The sequence below is a fragment of the Ciconia boyciana genome, chromosome 2 (assembly GCF_034638445.1).
Source record: "Ciconia boyciana chromosome 2, ASM3463844v1, whole genome shotgun sequence".
NCBI lineage: Eukaryota > Metazoa > Chordata > Aves > Ciconiiformes > Ciconiidae > Ciconia > Ciconia boyciana.
This window is the reverse complement of record NC_132935.1, coordinates 38,246,257-38,261,796: the sequence shown is the minus strand read 5'-3', so window position 1 is coordinate 38,261,796 and position 15,540 is coordinate 38,246,257. Positions and strand designations below refer to the sequence as shown.

At 40.6% G+C, this 15,540-nt stretch overlaps 1 protein-coding gene across 1 annotated transcript in view; it reads right to left on the bottom strand.

The window, feature by feature from the left end:
- The window catches only part of CPA6 (carboxypeptidase A6), an 87,258-nt gene that overhangs the window by 29,607 nt on the left and 42,111 nt on the right, over positions 1 to 15,540 (bottom strand). The window contains exons 3-5 of the mRNA XM_072851194.1: positions 4,835 to 4,959; positions 1,212 to 1,326; positions 180 to 281 (exon numbers count right to left, since the gene is read on the bottom strand). Of these exons, the coding sequence (XP_072707295.1) occupies positions 180 to 281; positions 1,212 to 1,326; positions 4,835 to 4,959 (342 nt within the window). The remainder of the gene's footprint in view (positions 1 to 179; positions 282 to 1,211; positions 1,327 to 4,834; positions 4,960 to 15,540) is intronic.

Genomic DNA, 15,540 nt, shown 5'->3' with positions numbered 1-15,540 from the left:
AGCTTTTTATTTTTTTGTTCAGTAAAGATGACATTTCAGAGAAATACTTAAATCTTAGCAACTCATCCTTAGGAAACACTGTTAACCTGCCTCCCCGGTGTACATGCTATAACATAAGTAACAAAGTGTCTGTCCCTGATTCCAGATTTTAGTGTGATTAATGGCTATTTAATCTTTACCTTGAGTACAAACAGTGGTCTCCCTTCGTAGGATTTTCCAACAGAGAACATGTGAACAAGATCTGAATGAGTTTTATTCAGATGATGCATCCAACCCTGGATCTGCAAATACAGAAATAAAATTGTTGCTTCAATCTCTGCATTTCATGGGAAGCAACTGTAACACATTTACTAATCTCAGCTCTCAGTTCTCTGTATGTTTTGGGATTTTCCTGTAGTTTTTATTTTTGTCTTTTTTGGGTTTTTTTTTTGTTTGTTTTTGTTGTCACTCTTGAACTATCATTGGGCTCTCATAGCTCTATTGCCAGAGGCTGGATGCAGCCTTCAGTCACATGGGATTTTTTTCCCATTTTATTGTTGGATATTACTGGAATGCATTAGCTGTCCATCGAAAATCTGGGGATGGGGCTAATCTGCCCTTCCCACTAAATATTAATGGAATGAAGAAAGAAGGTCCCTGAGTCTGCCTGCCAGGACACAGAATGGCGAACAGATTGACCTGCAGGGTTCAACGCTACCGCCAATATTGGTTTCACAGGTCTTGTTGAGGTGCAGCACCCTCCATGCTCAGCCTAGTGACATTTTTGGTGCAGACTGAAACTGTATATGTGAGCACACTGAAATCAGCAGAAATTATTTACCCAGCTATCTTCCAGGATAGTATCCCTTCTACGTGAATTTGTATCTAAGTGTGTTTAAGTCTTTGGGCCTCTTGTGCAAATACTTAAGCATTTGCTCGTATTGCTTTCTTAAATGACTCATTGAGACTAATCACTCACTGAAATCTCTTATTCCATCAGAGAAAAAGACCTACTTTATAAACAAAACTCAGAAGCTGTCAAAGATAGTTACATGTAAAGATAAGCCTTGAATACAAATATTAAAAATATACATATTTTCAAGAAGGTGCCTATTTTTGAAGAAGAAACATTTAGAACACTTCTGAAGATAACTTGTAGAGAGAGAGAAATCTTAGCCTTATTAAAAACAACAGTAGAGCGGATAAGAGGAACAGTATGAATCTTCACGTACTTCTTCCAGGGAGTGATACACTTCATAGTTATACCCAGAGAGGGACCTTCGATTCCTATATGACCTCACTCCAGTTTGGTTTTCTATTGCTTTCTGTAGGTCTGATATGAGAATCCTAGGTAAAAAAAGATAGCGGCATTACTGAAAAACTAGTAGAAGACACAGGCTAAAGCAGAACAACAATCACATTTAGAAGAAATATAGCAGGAGTTAAATCACCCTGATGTTACTTCATCTGTTATATTTTGACAATAGAGTGCTTCAGGCTTATTTGAATATATGCTGCCAAATAAATACTCCGGCTGCTTTGAAATGCAACAGTGCCTTCAAAAACTACAATGAGCTTGTTAAGTGAATAAAACAGAATGATGTAAATATCGTAGCCAATGCAAAGAAGAAGCCACTTTAATTTGTTTATGGAGCAGCATTTGCTGTCTTCTTTTATAATCCAGTTATACTACGTGATCACGGATCTTCAAAAATTGATTTCAAAACCATAAAAAAAATCTGTTTAGGCTTATAAAAACATGCACATACTTTCTCTCGGCAGTTATTGTACTGGCATGGAACCTTTCATATACCTATGAGTTGTAGAGGCAAAATAAAAAAATGAAGAACTTGGCGGCATTATCATTCTGTCTGAGACACAACAAACAAAGAAAAAATCTTAAGTGTGGTTTGTTGTTTACATTATCTACTCTGCAATAGTTGTTTGCCAGTTATTTTAAAATAAGTCAGGAAAAACATGAAACAATACTAAGTGAAAATTAAATATGCTTGCCTAAAACGTGAAAGGTTCTTTGCATTAAGAGCAAAATGCAGAAACAGTGGTGTAAGCTGAAAACTTTCCTTTTTTATGGCAAAACCAAATAATGATACAAATATAAAAATATAATACAGAAAACACCCAAAAAGGATTATATTGAAGAAGTTGGAGCATCTATCCTTTCCATCACACAGTGGCAGGAGCTGGGAATATCGTCGCCGACATCAGTAACAACATCACTGTAAAACTGAGAGTCATCCTTGTAGACGACCTTCTCCTAAAGCATGGCAACCTGTAATCACCATACCACTAATTCATCATTCCTGTAAAATGATGGTCACATTCAGCCTCTTAAAATTTTATAGGCATTAGCTGCAATGATTGGAAAAAGATGGAAAGAAACTGCATTCACTCTAATCCTAACTCAGCTGGGCAGCAGATACCTCAAAGATAATATGTCTATCTACATATAATATCAAAGAAAAGGCTATCCCCATCTTCAAATGTATTAGTGAAGTAATTGTATAGTTAGGAATTACATTGTTCTACATCAGCAACTTTAATTAAGCAAACTAAGGGCTTATAGTCTTGACTTGCAAAGTGCTATACACTCTAAGACCAGTACTGTAAAGCATTTAAGCCTGTAGTCAGATTAAAGCAGTGGTTTAATTCAAGTCCTTAGGACATCTAATATGTTAAAAAAATACTTGCCTGCTTTGCTGAATTCTGATTAGTGTAAATACCTACCAGGATCAAGCTCTGTTTGTTCACTTTTACAATAATAGATTTAATTTCACAATTCCTGATTGTTTATTTGTCTGTACTCCAAATGAGATTTGATAATCTTTACTCTTAAATGAGCGTGTACTGTGTGTCCTTATAACACAGAGGCTCTTAAGTCCCTCAGGTCTGAATACAACCTAAGTGGCTTCATTGCCAGAGAACTTACAACTGAGGCAACTTGGTGCAGTAAGAGTTTCTCTGATGCCTGGCTTGTTTTCATGACTGTCTTCTTGTCATAAAGTCAAACACTGGGACAGATACACCTGGTCACTTTGTTCATTATTAGGGCTGCTTAATGCTTCCTGTCTTTAGAAATTTGTCATAATTTAGGCAAGCGTAACTCCGTCAGGCTGAAGCTTTACATGGTGTTTGCCTCAGATTTTCCAGTTCCAAAAGGGATGTAGCAATTTAACTCCTTTGCAAATAGCGTGTCAAAAATAATAATTAAAAAATATTGTGAAAAACAGCCATGAGAAAAGGAGCTGTATGAAACCTTGCCCGGTGCCTCAGCCCCTTGGCTGTGGAGCTGCACTTCAGCTCAGGGCTGTGGTCCCCACCCCAGCCGTGCCGTGGGCATGGCTGTGCCCAGCAGCCCCACTCCTGCTGCTCCCTGACTATATCTGTTGCTGCTTTCACAGCGAATCCTGCCAGCTCTTGTGGAGTTACAGATCTCAGGAGGCTTGTCAGGACAAGCACATGCTCGTCCGAGGCTTTGCAAGGTTTTGCTTTTGATGGCTGGGATCCAGTGGACAAGGAGCCCAAAACTGGCAGCAGGGAGATGAAGAGGGAGAGCAAAGAAACAGTCTGGAGCTGAGAAAATACTGCCCGGCTTCCTTCTAAGAGCACACAACTTGTGTGCCAAATGTCAGAGAGGAAATTTTCCCTGTGGAGAGTTAATGTGATGTTGTCCTAGTATTTGTAGCACGTTGTTTCAGGCAAACTGCAGAGACCTTTCGCTCTCGCAGTTCTTGCCCTCGCACACTCTGCTCTGCAACCTAAGTAAAGGTCTTCAAGTACAGGAGTGTTTATAACACATATAAAATGGCCTTCTGTCATTTCATTAAAGGTGATTACTGTGAGCAGGAACAGCAGCAGACATATATACAACTGCCGGGGCACAGTAATTAGGGGGCATTTTTTGTATAAGCACAGGAAAACAATTACAGAAATCCCCATCTCATTTTTAAACACAAACAAAACTGAAGCAGTGTTGAACCCACATGAAAGTCACTCTGAACTTCAGCTACTGGGCCTGCGTAATTAATTTCCTTATGTTTATTTTTGTATTTTTAGAATGACAAATTAATAAGAGGCCATTGTTATAATAAAAATGGAATTCTGATAAGAGTACATATAATATACAATATGATTTGCGCCATCCTTTTCTTGCTGAGAAATAAGTATAAATAGCCTCACGTAAGGCTTTATTCAGCAAATGTTTGAGAATTCAAGTAACTCATCAGTTGATTATTCAGATGCTTCAGCATCTCACTGAAAAGGCTTTAATGACAAGATCATTACTCTTGTCTAGCATATCATATTGATAAATATGAAATGATAAGTATACTCCAAAACTGTCTTGAATGCTTTTAAGAAACACTATAAATGATGTGTGATCCTTAGCGTATATTTGTTCTGTATGACTTGCGTTGGGTCACAAGGAATGGAGTTATGAAACAGAACTAGTACATTCCTTTATAATTCATGAAGAAGGCTTGCCTCCGTGTTTGCAGCACACTTGTAAACAAACCTTGCTCCTGTTAAATACAGAGAGAGGCAAAGCAGGCTGTAGAATTAGTAATTACCATCCCTCTCTTAACAGATGTGATTTCATATACATTGAAAACACTTCAGCTTGACTCCAAAGGAGGACATTTAATTAAAACTGCTTGCCTGTGGGAGATTTTCTGTTCTCCCATTAAAATGGTTGTTTTCTTGGCAATGTCTAGCTGTCTGCCAGTCTAATTGCTACGATGTGGAACATATTTTCAAGCGCATTTGGCGTGGTAGATGCAGACCTGCCTTGGAGGCCAGATCTCTGGAGCGGGGCACAGAAAGCAAAGCACGGGCTTACGTGTACTGGATGTTTGCTTGCTGGAGGTAGGGCAGCAGACTTCGGGATGTGTTCTGTGGTACTCGCACGTCGGTGACCGTACCTTCGACGATGTGGAAGGGGCTGCTGGGCTGCCACAGGTCCACCTGTAGTGCAGGAACCAACCTGTAATTCATACGCATTCAGTGTAGGTGGGGAAATCCAGGAGATGGCACGCTTGAAGCTATGTAGGCAAACACTCTAGGCATGGTACAGACAATAAAACTGTATTGGCTGGTCCAGCTCGACATCTGTGCTAATGGAGCAGATTTTGAGGAATGATTGCGTCCAGCTTACCACAACTCTCGTGGAATATTTGCCAATGGGAAGAGAGAACAGTCTCAGGAATGTGCCTCCTCAAACAGCTTGAAACAAAACTACCTCCAACTTCATGCGCCTCCTCAGACTATTATACATTCCCTGTGTATTAGCTCCTATGGAGTCCGTGAGTCTTTTATTTCACAAGGTATTTTCTATGATCACTAGGGCAGTAAAAGAAAAGAACGCTAAAGAGAGGTAGAAAGTGTAGCATATACCAGTGCTGTTTGCAAAGCGTACTCAAGTTTTATTCTTGATAATAAGCAGATCAGAGGTCAGTAACAGAAGGTCACCACTACTATGAAAGAAGCTGTGATCTACCCAATAATTTTATATGAAATGTCAAAATAACAGGATTAAGATAATCAAATTATTACAATCTTGTAAAAAATGATAGCTACTAAATGATACCACAATTATTAGTGTGCTATCTATATCTGCGCATACCTAAGGGATGCTTCTTGTCCATTTTTACTTTCTTTTGTTGCCAAATCTGAAACACACTTGGAAATTGTAGCCCAGAACATGAATTTTGAAGAAAGCAATAAAGTTTGCAAACAGGGATTTGAAGCTCGGTGTTCTGCACCCTGTAGCAAAATGGTGTTGTACTGCTGAGCCGTACCAACAACAGATGCACATCCTCTTCAACAGAGGTGAGAAGAGTTCCTCCTCAGCCAGTGGGAGGACAATGGCGAGAACACAAGTTAACAGAGCTCTTCCCAGAGCTGCTGGATAGTCACAGGAGACTATGGAAAGGAGTCTCAGCAACAACCTCTGTGTCAATGTGAGAAATATGCATGTCAAGATCCACAGGCCTTAAAAATACCTAAGTTTGTGAGCTGAATACAAAGAGGGGAATTGATAGGGACTACCATGTCCCCACATTTCTTAAAGAGAATTTTAAATGAATTAATACTTGATAAGTATCTTTTGAAGTTTATTGCCATCAGCTGTGCTAGGCTGCACTGATGAAAGTCATGGACACAGCTCATGAGTGTCCCTTGTCCTACTTGCTTTCCAGGTTTCTAAGAAGGTTTTTATAATCTATATTTTAAAAGCTCCTGACTTCTTCTATGCCATACAAGCTATTTTGGAAATATCTAATGCATTTCACCTGGTCTTGCTATGAACCTCGTTTGAGAAGAGAGTACGATCTTGCAACAGGGGTTTAGTTCCCACCATTTCTCAAATGGCCCCGAGTACGAATATTCTGATTACCAAGAAGGCCTCTGCTGCTGAACCTGATGCTACCTCTTCAAGCAGTAGTGACGTTAGTCCTGTTAATCCAATTAAATGCCTGCTACTTTGGAAGGAGAAAAACTGAAACACAGGGGCAGCCTCTTCTATTCCTGCCAAAACCAGTCTTTGTTTCACGCTGCCACAATATGGTCTATGGATCCATGTGATAGTGGTGGGTGGGCGCAGCATCTTTTGAAGTCTAACACCAGGACTGGCAAAGTTCACGAGACTTGTGAAGCTGACAGCAGCTATGACAGATGGTCAGTAGAAACCGAACTCATGAATTAAATGGTGCTAAATGCTGCGTATAAATAAAGATCCTCTCACTGCGCTAACACCTTATGTTTGTTAGTTTATCTTTCGTATTTTGATTAATTATAGGCATCCAGTGAAAGTCCGCCCTAATTCAACATGGTTGATTTCACACATGGTTAATTAGAAATGTGTATTTGACTTTTAAGATTTATCCCTATAAATACACATCACAGAGGGTAAATTTGTTGCTCTTGGAGTAACAGCGTATCAATCAGCTCAGCTTGAGCCATCTTTATAAAAATAACAACAAATTGTTATATGCAAGCTAAGAGCAACTGAAGTGAAGTGTCTCCTGGCCAACTGCCAACTGCAGAACTCCTGGCCATCTAAGCAGAGAAAACTGGAAACAGAGTTACAAAAATTTTTTAAAAAAAAAATCAAGATTGAGATACACCTGAAATTTGTCTTTGTTCTTCATAGTTACTCTGTATTAATTTTGGCTAATTTCTCCATCATCATGGAGGGGATAGACGAACCAATATTCACACTATCAGTTACAACATCACCAAGCTTTTTAATTTCTGAGGTATTCTAATTGTGCCTCACATTACTGGCTGCAAGGGAATATCAAAAGCAGAAGCAATCTTCTTTTAACTAATGAAATCAGTGGTATATTGCACACTGCTATCCTCTTCCGGAGAAAATGCAATATTTCACTCCTGGCATTGTCCTGGAAGGGAGACAAAAAAATCCCATTTTTAGAATGCAAATCACTCCTCTTCAGCTCAGTTCCCTATTTGGGTAGTTTGGTTTTGGTTTCATTTGACTCCCACTTCTCATCCTTTGTAAATGAAGCATTCAGGGCTCATCTGGGAGATGTTACCTGTGCTGTCCAGAGCACCACTTCAATTGCTGACTTGATTTTACTTTATAAAGCATATAACAAGAAACACACTTCTCCAACAGACATCTTATTTATATTGCAGCTTTCAGCTTGTCCTTGGCGTGACATAGAGGCAGCGCATGAAAACTGACAAACAGAAGATGGATTTCAGAGCAGGCATGTTTGGACTGAGCAAGTCCAACTATCCTTTACTCACTGTCTACTTTAGGAGACTTCATCATTGCATCTCCCATGGATACTGAGGGCTCCATCGGAGTCATCACTCTTCTTTCAGCATCATTCCTCTGGCAAGCATGCCTTGGATTTCCAGCTGTGCTCCGCTGGCTAGCAAGTGGTAGTAATATTAATTGTTCTCCTATCCTCTTTACTATCTGTGATGGGGTGTTGTTATTCCCACACATTACACATCAGCTATTATACAGTATTATGGACGGTATACCAGTCACTGCCAAAAGACATTTATTTGCTGTGTGGGTGGTGGGATTTGCTAGATGGGGGGGAAGATTCTCCAGCTACACAATGAACAGATGCAGAAATCCTACAGAAATCCTACCCTGAACACACAGCCAAATATTTGAACCTCAAAATTCACCTGGTATCTGCAGGCTAGAGGAAAAGAGATATGGTTTAGAGTATGTCTGCAAACCTAAATATTCTCATCTCCTTTGCAGAACTGTCTCCTTTGCACGTCTTTTTCTATCTGTCAGGCAGCAGGTTGCCCTTAGAGGGTCTTGGGATGTTTTAAGCCTCTGGACAATAAGCAGAGCCCAGGCAGGGTTTTTCAGCAGGCTCAGATTTGGGACGTGGAGACCAACTACTCGGCACCTGCTGCTGCACTCAGGTGTGGCTCCGGGTACCTGTTCTCAGGGACAGTGGTGGCTCCGCAGGTGCCCAGCGAAGGCTCTTTCCCAGAATCTCACTGGAGGCACGAGCATCCTGACTTGCTTTCGATGAGAAGAAATGGTATGTAAAAGCATAGACAGCTCCTTTTCCCAGAGGATTTAAACACATTATTGCTTTATTTAACAAAGAAGGTGTAAGAGATTATTAATCGTGACTACATAGTAAGTATTCTTTTTTAACTGCACATTCTTTTTTTCAACCTCACCGTCCCATAAAAGTCCCTGGGATTCAACTTGTGCTTAGGAAAGCCAACACTCTTTGGGTTTCCTTGTAGGCAGTTTCTCTTTAAACCAAGGTGTTAAAGACAGCTCAAGAGTATAAATGTATCGGCTCTTACCAGGACACCTTCCAAGCCACAGCAACCCTGAACTCATTAGTCATGTCTCTAGCTTTTGGTCAGTATGGTGATGAAAAGTCATCACGAGGCAAAGGGACAAATATTTTTAAAAGATTTGGGTGCTGAGCTAAGAGAATTCAGAATTTCTTCCAAAATTAAAAACGACGCAAATAAATACGAACATTTCGTTGGTATAATCCCGCATATCACCAATGGTGTACACAAAGCTCTGTTGCCCTGCCAAGAGAGAAACCAGAGCAGGGAGTTCACTAGTTCTAGAGAGTTCACTTCACTAGTTCCAGGTTTTCCTCTAGCTCGTTCTGTGCCTGTGGAAAGGGAGCCTGAGAAGAAAGGATTCTCCTTGCTTTTCCCCAGGAACACACTCGTGGCTGCATGAATCCCACAGTCCTTTTTTTCGTTCAAGTCACTGAAAGAAATCCCCAGCTTCTTCAGACAACAGGGCTTAGTCTGGCTCATACTTTGTAATTAAAGCCATTTTCTTGGGCAGTAGCCTCCAGTTGTTCCTCACTATCCTTTTGTAAATAGGTGTTTAATTTCTTCTTCCATTTAGCCTGAAAGAAGGATGCTTAGAGCTCTCATCAGGTCTGTGATCGTGTATCGATCAAAAGAGATGACTGATGCTTGTCTTTGAAAATTACTAGAATAACTCTGCCATAATTTACATTTAGTATCTGGACAAAATTGTTTATATGATTTATCTGTGTTATACCCCATGAAGACAGTAATTTTGTTATGCTTTATTACCTAGCAATTCCAGTTTTTATACTGAGTTGTATACAGCAATCCATGTGCCAAAGCTGGCCTTGTCCTTAACATCACTATGAACAGATTTCTTCGAGAAATGCTGTCAACTATAAAGTTCAGAATATAATTATTATTATGATGCCATCAGCTGAAATGGCTTGGCATTTCTGAGCCTCTTGTAAAAGGGAATGTGCAGTCAGTAATGCAGGCAGTGATGCTCTTTGCTCATGGGCTCTATCAGCATGTCATGGGCTCTCTCAGGATGTTTGGGTTTTCCATTTACATCCATATGCTCGTGTATAGACACATAAACACCCTAAGCAGTCCTGAAACTCATGAGGTATGTTTTCAATTAGAAATCTGATAGTAGAAGGTAGAGAATAGAAGTAGAAACTGTTCTAGTCTTACTGATGTTGTCAGAGGTCTGACTATCAGAGGCTTCATCACATAACACACGAGAAACATAATCACATATATGTATGTACACAAACACCCCTCGCATGCACATATATAGTGTGCAACAGAATTTTTGGCTTCTGTTGGTATATTTGCAAAGAAAGAATGAAGGAAGAATGACTCCTGTTGACTCTGACACTGGTGGATAATTATAGCTGTGCTGTAGTTCACCTGGAAAGAGTAGAACTGCGCCTCTCTAATGTCTTCACCCTTGCAAATATTTTCAGGATCAGGACTGATTTCATCCTGACTTGCTCCTGCTAGTTAAGGAACTTAATTGACAGTCCTGACTGCAAATCTCCTTCAGCTGCCCTTTATGTGCAGCAAAATGGTCCAGTGGCAATTATGTGTGGGATTCCCCATGCTTTCTGGAAGGACTTACAAGGTAGTCCTAGTTGCTGGTGCAAAGTAATTTAAGTTTCTGATTGAGCACACTAGACATTTAATTGGCTTTAACTTTTCAGTATTTATTTGCTTTTCAGTGAGGCTGGTAAGAATAATTGTGCCAATAAATCGGGATTGATTCACGAGATTGCAGCAGCCATAACACTGGCAGGAACTGAATGCGAACAATGCACAGCTTGAAGTTTTGAATTTTGCAGATCTTTGTGGAACTATAACACAGTAATGGTCTTGCCACTCTACGTACACTGGTATAACTTTACACAGAGCTCTACACTGCAGAAAAGAACTCGTAGGCTATTCCTCAAGAGAGTCACTGAGGAAAAACTCATACACAATTATATGGTAATTGAATATCCATTCTTACAAGTACAGATGCCACTGGGCTAAGTATATTTGAAAGACGTGAAACAGTCTTTAACACACTTATTAAAAAAACCCAACCAAAACCCTGTTTTGTTTCTTATTAACCTATTTATGGCTTGGTTCCTTTTGTAGTTGTTGCTGCACTGCATAAGAAATGGAATAGGGTCTGGGTCTGATCCTGCTCCCACTGGGGCTGTGCTGATGACTTTGTTGAGCTGGGACTCAGGCTTCCTCACCAGTAAAGGAGGAAACAGATTCCTCCCATCTCAGAAAGTCCAGACTTTCTGCATCTTCTGATGCACTCACTCCCTGGGCTCTCCTGTTCTAGCTTGCATCTTCCTACTAAAGTTTTCCTGGAAAAACATTTTCCTTCTGAGCCTGGCAAGTGGTTTACAGACATGTATTCTGATATATTGATGAATAACCTCTGTTGTCACCTGATGTTCCTTGTGTACCTGAAATATTCTATGCATATCTGACTGGAACCCTAACTATGAGTTAGGGTAAAATCTGGACTGATGACTAAAGCATCTGGCTATATGGATATATTTGCTCTATGTGCACAGTAAAATGCACACAGCCCTGGCTACTGAGCTAATTCTTTCCTTCCTCAAAGTAGGAATAGCTCCATTTGGGCTGACAGGCTTTCTTACTGCATTTTCAGCTGGGCTTTTGTTCTCTGAAGCCTTTTTCAGCATTTGCCTATGGAGCTGTAAACTATCAGATTTATAGCCAAGTGATCCTTTTCCCCTATGAGATATTTTTCTGAGTCCCTGAACTGCAATGACAGGATCAATTCAGGGATTACAATGGATAAGCAGCTGCTGTAGGGGCTAGAAAACAAACAAAAGGGAATGGAGTTGTGGCTTCAAGGCCTGCTAGGCTGGCTCCTCCCAAAGTTAAAGAAGCGCCTGGCTGTGGCCAGGAATTTCTTTTGTAAAAGCTACTGAAGAATGAGTGGTCTAACTCTATTATGCCAGGAATGTTCACAGAGCAGTAGCTTCTTTGCGACTTATACAAACAGCCCCGATCCCAGTCAGGCGTATGTGATAAAAAGTGCTTGTAGACCACCGATGGAGTAGAAGTTATCAGTCAAGGCTCAAATGAAGTAGCACGTCAAAAATAATGCTTACAAAGGAAAATTCCAGAGCAGATAAACAGAATCTGCTGGGTCTGAGGACCTGAGCAAATCCCGGTTTCTTTGCAAAGCACTTGGGAATGTGACATTTGTTTCTGTCAGTCAGGTCCAACAGAATTAAAACCATGAAAGGGCTCCTAAATCAGCAACAGGCTCCTCAAATTGTCTCCTAAACAAGGCAGAGCAGGAGACAATAGCCAGTCATTGGAGAGGTGTGTGAGGCAGAGGGACAACGGCTGGACAAGAGGAGCCCTGGGGGACAGAGAGCAGGCAGTTCTGTAATACTCAGTTCACTGTGGTACTATCATCCTCAATATTTCTCTGTTGTTTGTTGATTACTGTAATAATTTGCAAATGATTAGTGTGAAACAGTGAACCTGCAAAAAGGTATTTCTGGTCTTAAACACTGGGTCAGGAACAAAGATTTGTACCATATGTATAAAAAGAGATAGTATTTATAAGAGCAAAGGACTGCAGCAGAACATCTAAAATTTAAGATCGGTGCCTGTGATTGCGTTAGAGCAGCAGCCAATCCAAAAACTGTGACAGTGATCTATAGCTAGAAAAATAAATAACTCCATGAGTTTGTACTTCAATTGCTACAGAATTTGCTGCATTTCAGTCTGTCATCACAACCATATGAAAATGTTCCTTAACATTGCTATGCAACATACTTGTCATCTTAGACGAAAGTTGGAGGAGGAGCTCCACCATCATTTACCCGTCATACTCACCGTCGTATCTGCTCCAGTGGTCTTTGGCACAGGGACTGTGCAAAGGGTGTTCAAGGGTGTGGGGTGGTGCTGCTGGTGGGAAGCACAGTTACTAGGCTCTGATTTTTCTTCCCCACAGAAACTGAAAGAAACTTGATGTAGGAACATGCTGGAGACAAGAGATACATATTGCTGTATACATACTGATGGCATCTCCCAGCTGCTACTACCTTTGCCACTTAGTGAAAACCAGAAACTGGCATCTCCTGCCTTGAAAAAGAGCATGACTCCCTGTTCGCCACCTGCCTCATTTCTTATGACCTCAGACGCGTACTGCCCTAAGAAACAGTTGCATACACAGCCGTGCATGATGCGTAAGAGCTTTCTGAGAACTTGCTCTGGAGAGACGGTGGTACTGTGGTCCTGGCGGGGAGGGGATGCTGGCAGGGGGAGTGCGGGGGACCCTGCTCTGCCAGGCTGGGGCAGGAGCAGTGAGGGCCAGAGCCACCTCCTGCTGCTTTGCGGGCTGGGCTGGGACTCAGTACATTTAAGCTTCCTTTTGTGGGCGAGTTTATTGGTTGAATACATGCAAGTTTAAGCAACTTTACAGAACTCACAGCAGACAAATTTTAATCTGTAGGGCTGGCTATTTTTACTGGCAGTGCAGATCTACATGCTATGTTCACCCCATCAGGGAAAAAAGCAATATTTTGTCACCTACAAGTTAATAGAACCAGCCAATGAAGGAATCAATTTATAATAATGATTAATAACAAAGCACTGTGGGCAATGGAGCTACAGACCAAAACTAATTTGTGGAAATTACTCAGCAAGTGATTATGACTAATGTGATTTGCCTTTGGGCAATTCATGAACCAAAAGTTAAACGTGTGGAATGAAACATTCATTATCCATTATTCACTCAGTACAGGCAATGGCATTTGTACTGTAGCAGAGCCTATCCACTTCAGACAGGTTTCAGGGGTTTATTACACTAAGCATTATATGTACTTTTTTTGCTTAAAAAAAAAAGGGGCAAATATCCCTCCTAAGGAGCTCCAGATGCTAAATTTAAAAAGTCTGAAGGGACTACACCTTCTGTAAAAGTGTATGAGTTAACTTTACAGCTCAGGTGTTGGTAGAAGAGCAGTCCTGTTTGAGATCAAAAGGTTTCCATGTGGACTAAAGCCCCTGAGTAGTCATCCAACTTCTGCGACTTTTGTCGCTTACGCTGTGGCTAGACTGCCACTGCTGCCCAAGTTAATTACTGGGGGCATATTCTAAGATACTTCAAATACATCAAGACATATAGCCAATTCCAAGATGATCCTTCAAGGATGTCTCAGTGTAGGTTTCTGTAAACGCCCATTCAAGCAAGGACTCCTTTTGTGTCTGATCCTCTTCCCAAAAGGGATGGACCTTGCAACCTGCTGACTTCTACAGCATCGGCTTCAGTGTGGCAGAAGGCAAAGCTCTCCCCACTTCTTTCCCCACTGCCCTGGTGTTTCTTTCTGAAAGAAAGCAGCTAGAGCAGACTGTAAATGACAAAATCTACTCAGGAAAAATCAGTGGTAAGGACAGTCATTAAGAACCAGGCAGATAAAACAAAATGAATGAAAAGATACATTGCCACTCTTTCCAGTGCTCGTTTATTTTCCTCCTGATTGTTTTCCCTTTGTCCAAATCAGTGGGCGGTAAGAAGGGGTATCTTTGCATTTGCTTTATTCTTTGCCTGACACTGAAATACACTGCTTTGTAATAGGACCATCAGGATAATTTTCTCAAACTTCTTTGTGATAAAGCCCTTCAGAAGGATATGCTCATTTGAACTGGACAGAGATGAGTTTTCCTTTTAATTCTTTGGATTATGAAAGATAGGCCAGAGGCAAAGGCTAAGTGACTCTGCCTTACAAGCGTAGATTTTAAAGGCAGAAGGAAATGGCTGGAATAAACACAAAACACCATGAGTCTATAGTAAAGCTCCCTCCACCAGACACAGTGAGGAGCCTGGGACAGGAGGGATTGTCTTCTCTTTCCCTTGCCAGCATAGATGGCCTGTTGTATGCAAGGAAATCCTGCAATGAGAATACGATCCATTTGTGCAGAAACTACTCTGTGTTTGCACTGTCCTGGGAATTTATTCAAAACATTTAAATTGTGCATGGATCACCCTGGGGGAAAACTGGGCTCCCCAAACTTGATTTCTGCACTGCAATTTCTGTGTTTCTTTGGGTTCACTAATGGGGACTAATCCTGACATCACTAAAGAGCATAACTTTTGGTACCTTTGAAATATACCTCATCTCTAATAGACCAACTTGCCAGGATAGAGGAACATATGGCTGAATTTAAACCCAAGTTCAGGTATCCTTCTCACTTTGAGAACAAAAGTGATGTAACTTTTATTTTCACTGGCTTTTCTTGTTCTTCTAATACTGACAGTACTGAGAATACTATCAGGCCATATCATAACTCAGGTTGAAGTCTTCAAATGGCTTTAAATAAAACATTAACGTTCTTCAATAGACCAACTACTTGCAGTTAATCCTAAAATACTTTCTCTGAAAAAAAAAGTGAAATTGGTGCTATTGGATGGTTATTTAGGTACAAAACTGTTGTGTCTTGAAAGGATCCTGGTTCCAGCTTTATTTTTCCCTTGAGGAACAGAACATGTGAGTAATATGACAGGTTGGTATTAATTTACTGCTCAAACCAAAATGGATTCAAAGGAGATGTGTCTTAAACCAGTTCTGGTTTTCTGACTCTAAAATGTAAAAATCCAAAGCGCAGTAATTATAGCAATTTGTACATATCTGTTGATGCCCCTGTTCATATCTCTGTTGTTTGTCAGGCATACTGTGTTAAGACAGCAACAGGACTATATCTGGCCTT